The 12,066-nt window shown below is 43.8% G+C and overlaps 1 protein-coding gene across 3 annotated transcripts in view; it reads left to right on the top strand.

The window, feature by feature from the left end:
* Window positions 1-12,066, top strand: part of SESN3 (sestrin 3) — a 180,980-nt gene that overhangs the window by 64,143 nt on the left and 104,771 nt on the right. Inside the window, exon 2 of one of the 3 annotated variants that reach the window (XM_073613027.1) lies at window positions 5,400-5,473. The exons of the other annotated variants lie outside the window; for them this stretch is intronic. Within the exon in view, the coding sequence (XP_073469128.1) occupies window positions 5,438-5,473 (36 nt within the window). The 5' untranslated portion in view covers window positions 5,400-5,437. The remainder of the gene's footprint in view (window positions 1-5,399; window positions 5,474-12,066) is intronic. 3 annotated transcript variants of the gene reach the window in all.

Raw genomic sequence — 12,066 nt, 5'->3', positions numbered from 1 at the left:
TTCGGTTCACCTCTACTACCAGTGTATATTGCAATCATTGTGATACTCATTCTGAGCTCTCTCCCTCTGTTTACCCAGCCAAGTACATTCCTCTCCTACCCATCGGCTTACCGTGCCAGACTCCCGTTGCAAGCCTGATTTAAGCTTTCCACTGGCTGCTGGCATTTTGGTACAAAGATAACCTGGTGGTTTAGTATTAGGCTGCTTGGTTCTAAAAAGTGCCTTCTTATGCCCTGCTGAAAAGTATGTGCAGCACTTTATAGGCATAGAATAGTACATATAGTGTTTTTATTCTGTTTATCTAGGTGGATCCGCCCTTTAACTTGAGTACAGAGACATCTGCTTCAGGTTTACATATAACACAGACTGACATCACCTGCTTAGCAGCTAAAGTGATGCAAGCAGAGTCATGGTGACACTTTGCCAAAGGCTTTAGTTCAAAGGACATGTGTGTCATTGGTAGCGCACAAATGCCATATCATGGTTGTGCTTCAAAAATACAGGTAAGGTGAATGGCTCTTTTAAGAGGACTCAGCTTCTCATCTAATAGCAACCCAGCAAAGAAGACACCACAGTGTGCCTATATATACAGTATCTCACAAAAGTGAGTACACCCCTCACATTTTTGTAAATATTTTATTATATCTTTTCATGTGACAACACTGAATAAATGACACTTTGCTACAATGTAAAGTAGTGAGTGTACAGCTTGTATAACAGTGTAAATTTGCTGTCCCCTCAAAATAACTTAACACACAGCCATTAATGTCTAAACCGCTGGCAACAAAAGTGAGTACACCCCCCCTAAGTGAAAATGTTTAAATTGGGCCCAAAGTGTAAAATTTTTTGTGTGGCCACCATTATTTTCCAGCACTGCCTTAACCCTCTTCGGCATGAAGTTCACCAGAGCTTCACGGTTTGCCACTGGAGTCCTCTTCCACTCCTCCATGACGACATCACGGAGCTGATGGATTTTAGAGACCTTGCGCTTCTCTACCTTGCGTTGGAGAATGCCCCACAGATGCTCAATGGGGTTTAGGTCTGGAGACATGCTTGGCCAGTCAATCACCTTTACCCTCAGCTTCTTTAGCAAGGCAGTGGTCGTCTTGGAGTTGTGTTTGGGGTCGTTATCATGTTGGAATACTGCCCTGCGGCCCAGTCACTGAAGGGAGGGGATCATGCTCTGCTTCAGTAGGTCACAGTACATGTTGGTATTCATGGTTCCCTCAATGAACTGTAGCTCCCCAGTGCCGGCAGCACTCATGCAGCCCCAGACCATGACACTCCCACCACCATACTTGACTGTAGGCAAGACACACTTGCCTTTTGTACTCCTCACCTGGTTGCCGCCACACACGCTTGACACCATCTAAACCAAATAAGTTTATCTTGGTCTCATCAGACCACAGGACATGGTTCCAGTAATCCATGCCCTTAGTCTGCTTGTCTTCATCAAACTGTTTGCAGGCTTTCTTGTGCATCATCTTTAGAAGAGGCTTCCTTCTGGGACGACAGCCATGCAGACCAATTTGATACAGTGTGCGGTGTATGGTATGAGCACTGACAGACTGACCCCCCCACCCCTTCAACCTCTGCAGCAATACTGGCAGCACTCATACGTCTATTTCCCAAAAACCTCTAGATCTGACGCTAAGCATGTCCACTCAACTTCTTTGGTCGACCATAGCGAGGCCTGTTCTGAGTGGAACCTGTCCTGTTAAAATGCTGTATGGTCTTGGCCACAATGCTGCAGCTCAGTTTCAGGGTCTTGGCAATCTTCTTATAGCCCAGACCATCTTTATGTAGAGCAACATTTCTTTTTTTTCAGATCCTCAGAGAGTTCTTTGCCATGAGGTGCCATGTTGAACTTCCATTGACCAGTATGAGAGAGTGAGAGCGATAACGCCATATTTAACACACCTGCTCCCCATTCACACCTGAGACCTTGTAACACGAGTCGCATGACACCTGGGAGAGAAAATGGCTAATTGGGCCCAATTTGGACATTTTCACTTGGGTGTACTTACTTTTGTTGCCAACGGTTTAGACATTAATGTCTGTGTGTTGAGTTATTTTGAGGGGACAGCACATTTACACGGTTATACAAGCTGTGCACTCACTACTTTACATTGTAGCAAAGTGTCATTTCTTCAGTGTTGTCACATGAAAAGATGGAATTAAATATTTACAAAATATGTCAGGGGTGTACTAACTTTTGTGAGACACTGTATATACATTTTTAACTTGTATAAAAACTTCTGAACCAGGGATCACACTTTTGAAATCCTAGAATTTGCTCTGACCTGGACCTCTGCCCCCTTCCAAGTTGAGGTTCCTGCATTGATAAGCACTTGCCAGGGTTTGAGGGCTTTCCTTACCCACACAAGGAGGGCACCTTATCGAGCCAGCTTTCCTGGGCTGCTGTTTTATCGGATTTGAAATATTCAAAATCTAAAATAGTGTAAGTCCTTTTAAGGGGGGGGGGTTCTAGTTTAGTTTGCCATTTAACATGCTTGTGGTCCTTTCGCATTATAATAGAAAGGGACAACCCCTTTTAAGCCTAGTATGCCGGGTGGCCTCAGCCAGTCCGATAGAAACTGTCTGAAATTTTGGCTTGTGTATACAGGAGCTGGTCCGACAGAAATCGGTGGGCTTCTGTCCAAGGGTCATGACCGAAAAAGCCAATGGCTGAGAGTGCTGACCGGAGCGTTGAACGGAAAAAAAACTAGTAGTGTGTACCACGCTTTAGTAGCCAGTTTTAATTAGGTCATAGGAGTTTGTATTTTTTTTTTTTTCTGTAATGGCACCTGGTGGTGAAATCTGGTAGTGATATGCGGCCAGACAAATAAAGTGATTCTCTATGAGAAACATTTTGTCAGGGGGTGGAAGGGACGTTCTTGTTGATGTCATTCTCTTGTGGAGTCAGAGTCCTACCAGAGATTTTACTTTATGGTGGAAATCTCTTTCGTGCTTCCACTGACAATAGAAGAGCATCACGAAGTTGGGCACTAACCGTTAATTTAGCCACATCAGCTTAGTGCGATTGACATATAACATGAGCGTCAGGCTCACGTTCATTTTATGTGGTGTTGTAGCAGGGAGGAAGCTTGATGCTGTCAATTTCAAGAACGTATATCTTGTTTTGTCAAGTATAAGTGAAAACCAAATGTCACATTGCTGTATATTGTGATTGCATTCCATGGTTTAACAAACCACAGGAAGATGTAATGTTGTAAATTGCTGTGCTAGCATTCTCTGCTCGGGACTTGCTTTATGATGTGCTGGCTGATAAGATAGTTTGTCATAGGCAGCTATAATGTATTTGTATATGCACACTTTATATATTGTACTGTAACTTTAGGCCTCATGCACACTGCTGCTGTTAAACTTTTTGTGAGTTTAGGTGGTATTTTTTTCCTGCCCTTGAACTTCCCTTTACGTTATCCTAGGTGTCCATGCACACATGGACTTTTTTTGGAAGTTTAGTAGCAGGGGAGTTTAGAGGATGTGTTATGAACTCCCTAAAATCACTTTCAGGAGAGGGAATTTTGACCACAAAAACGGCTGAACGCTGTTAAAAGCGTGTAAACGCTAGGTGGGTTTGGCACTTCTGTGTTTATTTCAATGCCCAGAATAAATTAAAATCTGGGCAATGAAATCAATAAACACCCAAACTCCAAACTGTGTTTAATTCCCCTAAACTGGTTTGAAAAAAATGCAGCTTAGGTGAGTTTATAATACTGAGTTTCTCCTGTAGGGATAAACAATCTTTACAAGAAACTCAGTGTGCATGAGGCCTAATCCAGAAGTTATTTTTCCCACTTGCTTTTTCATATTTTGATGATTGCATCAGTATATCAAGAAATATGATTGCCATAAGTGCCAGTAATAATAGGTCTGCTCAGAAAAGGTCAGTTAACTGCATGGTGGGTATGCCCCCCCCCCCCCCCCCCCAGACTGTCAGACCTGACCTGTAGGCTTTCAGGTCCCCCACCGACTATACCGAGAACTGAGCGATGAAAGTCTGCCGTCTGCTCCGTTCTCAGGTCGGCTCTAAGCACAGAGCGATGACTGTCAGTCGTTGCTCTGTGCTCTTCCCCTCCAGCACTCACTGAACTGCCCGGCTGTGCAGGGGGCAGGAGCAGCTGGCTCAGGCTCTCAGCAGTGCGCTGAGAGGCTGAGCCAGCTGCTGGTCAGGCATCTGAGCAGAACCTGATTATAGAGACCGCTCAGACTGATATATACAGTGCTTGCATGGGATCTGAACGCTGCAAGTATTAACAGACAACCTGCACCCACCTTTCTGCTGTGGCACATTAAAAAAAATAGTGAAGCCCAGGGCAGTCAAAAGCTGATCTATTGGAACAAAATGTGTCTTATGCCAACCGATGAAGCATATAAGGTGCTTTATAGCTCATTCTATGGGGTTGATTTACTAAAGCTGGAGAGTGCAAAATCAATTGCAGCTCTGCATAGAAGCCAATCAGCTTCCAGGGTTTTTTGCCAAAGCTTAATTGAACTAGCCGAAGTTAAAAGCTGATTGGCTACCATGCACAGCTGCACCAGATTTAGCATTCTCCAATTTTAGTAAATCAACCCCTGTGTGTTTTTAGCTTCAGCTCTCCATTTCAATATCAGGGATTTAGAAATAGCAAAGCCAGAAGACCTACAGTACATAATAGCTAGATATCTTGCATCTTATGATTGGCAGCATTTCTTCAAGTATAACCCAGAAGGGTTGTGGTGAGAAGAGGCTAAAGGGACCACGATTCTTCTAAAGGATGCACCATAAGCGGTAATGGCAGATAGCTCAGTTGCCTTTTTAATGGCTTGGGAGATGTATGTGGTAGGGGCTTTGCATTGCAAGTACTTGCTTTTTAAGTAGAAACATGGAATCTGAAACCATGTTACAACCTTTAAAATGCCGCACACAGAGCTGCAAAATAAAATTCTTCCTTTAAATAGCCAGCAGAAACAAGTTCCATCCCGACATGTTTGGTGCTAGGCACAACGCTTTCTCAAACAAAGATCTTTAACATTCTCATATTTAATACATCACCCTGTCCAGTTGTCATACAGAGCTGCTGGAATTGTTCAGCGTAGTGCACTTGGTGGTCTTCAAACATGGCTAATGCTGTGCTTTGTAGAGGTGGTGCCATTCTTTAGAAAGGCCATTTACCAGAAATGGGAACATGTTAGAAAATTCTGAAAGAGAAAGAAAAGTTTCAAAGGTATGTGTGCTGATTGGCTCAGTTTTACACTGAAAACGTCCAGGTTGACAATACTATAGGATCTTGGTAGAATTTCCCTCATTTACGTTGATGGAGTTCCCCATCTCCTTGATAGGGTTGGGTGGTTTCCAGTGTGACAAGGACTAAAGTTAGCAAATTTGTTGGCAGGTTCTTGTACAGACAGCATAGGACAAGCTTGTTCCAACATGGAGAATAAGGAGACACCTACATCTTCTACCGAGGTTAGTGATATCCACTTGTCCTTTTCATGGGAACTTCTGGGAATGGCAGCTTGTGGCCTTGCACTTTTTCCTAAATTTTTCTCTTCAGAACACAAATGGTATATACCTACATAAATGTACGTGTTTAGGTGATGATTATATCTGTCAATAGGTAAACCTTGCCCTAGTGCCCTTTGTTTCAGTCCTTCCTCTAATTTTAAGTGCATTTCTCAATCTTTCACATTCTATGTTATATTTTTTACAAATATTTTTGTGTATTTCGGGGCATTAAACCTCATTTATAGTAGGGATGCACCGATACCATTTTTTTTACAATGAGTACAAGTACCGATACTTTTATTTTAGTACTCGCCGATACCAATTACCGATACCTACCACAACTGTTTTGTTTTAACTTCAGCTGTCAGCAATGGTACAAAGCATTGAAAAGTTATTTGCAAATGAAATAAATAGGTTTTTTTTTTTTTTTAATTTAGCGCTTTTTCAATGTGAAATGTGTAAATATATGTTAATATATATGTGTAAAAATTTTCACTAACAAAGCAAACAAAAAAAAGTTTTAGTTGTTTATCGTTTATAAAATAGACGTGAACAAAAGAAAAAAAAAAGCAGGAAAATAATAATTAAATGGAGGAGAATAGGGAGTTAATTAAGGCTGATTAGAGTAAATTAAGGGTTATTAAGGGGTTAAACAGAGGAACATTTGTGCATCCCTTTGGTCTGCAGATGAAGAAACAGAAATATACAAAAATAAACAATGTTTCTTTTTTTTTAGCGTTTCAGGGCTGAGCAATGTTGGTAATAATATTGCCGGCTGCTTTTTTTACTCTACTAGCAATGGCCATTACTTCTGTTAACCAAAACTCATCTGGTAATACCCATTGCAGATAACTGACCAGTATACAGTTATGCCAATTCTTGATGCTGCTACCTGCCCCCACCAGCATGCCTCAATGACTATAGGGGCATTTAGGAACCATTAGTCTCCATCCAGGGCCCAACCAGTCTAAGAATTCTAGTTTTGTCTTAAAAGGTCACTTAACTGTACTTCTAAAGCAAGATTAATGTTATTTAGAGAGACCAAAAAAAAAATTGTAAATTTAGCAGAGGCTGGGGTGGGTGATAAAGGCATTTTTTTTGCAAATTGAAGCTAAGCATTAAGTTAGCCAAGTGGTTAGCACGTATCGCCCTGCAGTTCAGGGGCATTATCTATTTAAAGCGGAGTTCCGCCTAATTTTTATTTTTTTAAAGTCAGCAGCTACAAATTCTGCATCTGCTGACTTTTAAAATATGGACACTTACCTGCCCAGGGCGCCCACGATATCGGCACCCGAAGCCAACCCGTCCCTCGTCTCTCGGGAGGAGGCGCCGCTATCTTCGGTAAGGGATTCAGAAAGTGAAGCCTTCCGGCGTCACTTCCTGGTTCCCTATGCGCATGCGTGACTCACGCTGCATGATCCCACTGGTCCCTGCTGTCTTCTGGGACCTGTGTGTCTCCTAGAAGACAGCGGGGGGGACGGAGAAGGCCTTGGAAGTGGCGTAGATACCCGCGAGTGTCTCAGCTATCTATGCCCGGAAGTGGGAGCAAAATACCTGTATTAGACAGGTATCTGCTCCCCCCTCCCCCCTGAAAGGTGCCAAATGTGACACCAGAGGGGGGGAGGTTTACGAAAAGTGGAAGTTCCATTTCTGGGTGGAACTCTGCTTTAAAGTTCCTAGTATTTGTGTGGAATACCTCCGTTGTCCTTTAAAAAACCTGATGGATTAATACATCTTCATTAAAGCTTAACTCCAGTCAGCTGATAAATAAATCCCCTTGAGGTAGCTCTATTGGTCCTGCATTGTATGTGATGACATCACGAGGGGGCTGCCACACGGTTAGCAAAGAGTTATGCTTTGTGGGACCAGTTGTCCAACAAGAAGGAAGCCTACAGGAGCACGTATTAGGTAAGTAACTGTGTCTGTTATAGGAGTTTCCAAACATAGGGCCTGTTTACTGTCCTTCAAACTTTAGGGGGCCACAGCGTGGCCACTGGGAGAAGAAAATGTCCTTGTGTCACTGGGAGTAAACAATGATTGGTATTAAGGGGAGTAATAGTGCCCCATTGTTGGTATCAATGGAAGGAATAGTACATCATCATTGGTGTCAATGGAAGGAATAGTGCACCACTATTGGTGTCAATGGGAGGAATAGTGCCCCATCATTGGTGTCAATGGGAGGAATAGTACCCCATCATTGGTGTCAGTAGCAGGAACTATGTCAGCAACAGTGGATGGAATAATGCTCCAAGGGCCCGATAAAAGCAAACAAAGGGCTGCAGTTTGGAGGCCACTGGTCTATTACATGCCCTCGGACTAAACCAGCATTAGAACTATATGAGGGGCGGGGGTAGGGCAAGCTACCAAAAAGGGATTTTTATTAGCTGACCCGAGTTTAGCTTGAAGATGGCCACTTGTGTGTGCCTGTAAAAGTTTGCACTTATTTGTTTTTGCGCCCTTTGTGCCCTTTGATGTGTTTGATGCGCTTAAGCGCATAAGTGCCCGTATGTGGACGGCTACGCTGAGTACTTCTGGGTCCTCTTTAAGTGCCAGTTGGAGACAATACTGTGCTTTGTCCTCACTGTGAAGGACATGATTGTTGAATTGTATGATGGTGTTTGCTTTCACTGCTATTCTGAAAGACTCCCACTCAACCCCCTCCATTTATTTCCATTATAATACTCTGCTATAATCTTGCTTTCTGTGTGGCTAATTAACGTGACCTTGTTTGATTTTTTCGAAGACTAACGAGCTCAGAGTGGGCACAATAAGCCAAGGTTCGCTAATCACTGGAATATAGCTTTTTTTTTTTTCTCTCTAAATTAGTTTAGATCGAACATTCCTCATGTTGGGCCTCTTTTCTCAAACAAAAAAAGATCTGTTCTTGGTACCTGTGTCGGCCAATCAGATTCCTTCTTTAATTCTTACTGTCCAGTAAGATAAGACCGGGCCAGTCAGGTTTCGGTAGAGTTGGCAGTATTCCAAGTACAAAACAAAGGACAAGAGTTGTTGTGGTTTAATGGTTGGTTAGTTCATAACTTGAAGTGTGCCAGTGGGCATGAAGTAGAAAGTTAAAGGGGTTGTAAAGGTAAAAATTTTTTCACCTTAATGCATTCTATGCATTAAGGTGAAAAAACTTCTGACAGAACCGCCGCCCCCAGCCCCCCCGTTTTACTTACCTGACGCCTCGAAAGTCAGCTTCGCGTTCCCGACATCTGTTCCTCCGCTCACCCTGGCCGCTGATTGGCTGCAGTGGATGGATTGAAAGCAGCGCAGCCATTGGCTCGCGCTGCTGTCAATCACATCCGATGACGCGGCGCGCCGGGGGGCGGGGCCGAGTGATACAGCGAGCGGCTATAGCCGCCGGCTGTATCACGGGAGCGCGCCCGCAAGCACTCACCACCGTGCGAGGGAGCTCGCATTAAGGTGGTGAATGCTTGCGGGGAGGAGCTGAAACAGCCGCCGAGGGACCCCAGAAGACGAGGTTCGGGGCCACTCTGTGCAGAACGAGCTGCACAGTGAAGGTAAGTATAACATGTTTGTTATTTTTTAAAAAAAAAAAAAAACACCTTTACAAACGCTTTAAGCGAATTGGTTCATGGAACATGGTGACTGTGGTACAGCACAGTTTTATCTGCATGTGCTATATAAGGGAGGCCTTAAATAGGAACTCCAGCCGACCTCTCCATTTTTTCCCCCCACTTACCTGATGGTGGTATCGGCACATTTCAGATATTCACCCATCCAATGGATCCAGCATTGACCCTCTGGGATCATCTCATTCCCAGCCACAGCTCCATACCGCGTCGCCATGTTCATTCGAGAGACCCACCGGCTCTTCCGGGTTCAGCGGGTGGGCATCTCGATGACATGCCAATAGGCCCGCCCCATCTTCCTGTTCTTCAATTAAAGCCTATGCCTCCCAGAATATTTGAAGTACATATCACAGGAGGCACCATGGGCCTAAGGCAAAAGACATGCATAGGAAGTGGGGGGAGGCAAACATTCCATACAAAAAAAATGTAAATAAAAGAAAACAAATTGCCCTATTTTGCCTGAGCAAGGGTGGAGAGGTGGGATCTTCCTCGGGAGGGGGAAAGTCCACTTTAAAGTAGTTGTAAACGCTTACATATACCCAGTGAAATGACTGGCCTCAGGTGATATACAGAGATGACACAAATCCTCCTACATTAGTTGTACCTGTTTAACTGAGGTCTCCTCTACATCCTTTCAAAGTCCAGAATTTATACTTCTTGTCTGAGGTGTCAGAAAAAAGTGGGTGGAGAGCTGAAACTACACACTGCAGAGTTCAGTGAGGAGAGCTCTGGGAGCTGATTGGAGGGAAGTGACACACCTCCCTGCACACAGGAACAGAGCTGTGGCTGTCAATCACAGGCTGTGTGCTGGAGATCTCCTTGTCACCTTTTTTCTCTTGGAGTCCTGGAAACTTGTCAGAAGTAATTTATGCTGATGACAGAGGAATGAAGCAGCAGACATACATGACACTTGGTGCTCTGGATAGAGACAAGTACACACTATAGAGGGATATTCTTTGTTCATATTTCATGTCTGAGGTTTGCAGGGGTTTAGTACTTTGCAATGGTTCCTATATATTGCAACCTTTGAATTATTTGCAGCCTGCTCGGTGGACTTTGCTCATTGTATAGCTGTAATTCTGAAAGTGAGCAACCACAGAGACTATACAACCCCCACAGAAGTCTCCGCAGTTGATTTTCTGTAGTCTTTGCACATATAGTATCTTGCAAAAGTGAGTACACCACTCATATTTTTGTTATTTTTGTAAACATTTTATTTTATCTTTTCATGTGACAGCACTGAAGAAATGACACTTTGCTACAATGTAAAAAGTAGTGAGTGTACAGTATAACAGTGTAAATTTGCTGTCCCCTCAAAATAACTCAACACAAAGCCATTAATGTCTAAACCGCTGGCAACAAAAGTCAGTACACCCCTAAGTGAAAATGTCCAAATTGGGCCCAAAAGTGTCAATATTTTGTGTGGCCACCATTATTTTCCAGCACTTCCTTAACCCTCTTGGGCATGGAGTTCTCCAGAGCTTCACAGGTTGCCACTGGAGTTCTCTTCCACTCCTCCATGATGACATCACAGAGCTGGTGGATGTTAGAGACCTTGCGATCCTCCTCCTACCATTTGAGGATGCCCCACAGATGCTCAATAGGGTTTAGGTCTGGAGACATGCTTGGCCAGTCCATCACCTTTACCCTCAGCTTCTTTAGTAAGGCAGCGGTTGTCTTGAAGGTGTGTTTGGGGTCGATATCATGTTGGAATACTGCCCTGCGGCCCAGTCTCTGAAGGGAGGGAATCATGCTCTGCTTCAGTATGTCACAGTACATGTTGGCATTCATGGTTCCCTCAATGAACTGTAGCTCCCCAGTGCCGGCAGCAATCATGCAGCCCCAGACCATGACACTCCCACCACAATGCTTGACTGTAGGCATGTAATCCATGTCCTTAGTCTGCTTGTCTTCAGCAAACTGTTTGCGGGCTTTCTTGTGCATCATCTTTAGAAGAGGCTTCCTTCTGGGACAACAGCCATGCAGACCAATCTGATGCAGTGTGCGCCGTATGGTTTGAGCACTAACAGGCTGACCCCCCACCCTTTCAACCTCTGCAGCAATGCTGGCAGCACTCATATATCTATTTCCCAAAGACAACCTCTGGATATGACGCTGAGCACGTGCACTCAACTTCTTTGGTCGACCATGGTGAGGACTGTTCTGCATGGATCCTGTCCTGGTAAACCGATGTATGGTCTTGGCCACCTTGCTGCAGCTCAGTTTCAGGGTCTTGGCAATCCTCTTATAGCCTAGGTCATCTTTATGTAGAGCAACAATTCTTTTTTTCAGATCCTCCGAAAGTTCTTTGCCATGAGATGCCATGTTGAACTTCCAGTGACCAGTATGAGAGAGTGAAAGCGATAACACCAAATTTAACACACCTGCTCCCCATTCACACCTGAGACCTTGTAACACTAACGAGTCATATGACATCGGGGAGGAAAAATGGCTAATTGGGCATAATTGGGGTGTACTCACTTTTGTTGTCAGCGGTTTAGACATTAATGGCTGTGTGTTGAGTTATTTTGAGGGGACAGCAAATTTACACTGTTATACAAGCTGTACACTCACTACTTTACATTGTAGCAAAGTCTCATTTCTTCAGTGTTGTCACATGAAAAGTTATAATAAAATATTTACAAAAATGTGAGGGGTGTACTCACTTTTGTGAGATACTGTATCTGTCTTCCTAAATGCTGAGCAAGGTGTTTTACAATTGTTTTTATCTTATGTATTTATGATCTGACACAGCAAATGCAGGTAATCAAACCAATCTGAGAGCTGCACCCAGGGTTTGTGAGAATATAGCCTGTCAAGCCTATGGTGGGGTAGGGCTGATGTTACTGGAGAGCTCTCGTTCATGGCATATAGAAGTATTTGTCTTGTTTGCCCACTGCTGAAGTACACCAGATAGCTTTTTCATCAGGTACCCAGACCAACAGTGGGCCTGGAAGA

Source organism: Aquarana catesbeiana, linkage group LG02, assembly GCF_042186555.1.
Source record: "Aquarana catesbeiana isolate 2022-GZ linkage group LG02, ASM4218655v1, whole genome shotgun sequence".
NCBI lineage: Eukaryota > Metazoa > Chordata > Amphibia > Anura > Ranidae > Aquarana > Aquarana catesbeiana.
Note: the sequence above shows the minus strand (reverse complement) of the source record. Positions and strands in the feature narration are given on the sequence as shown.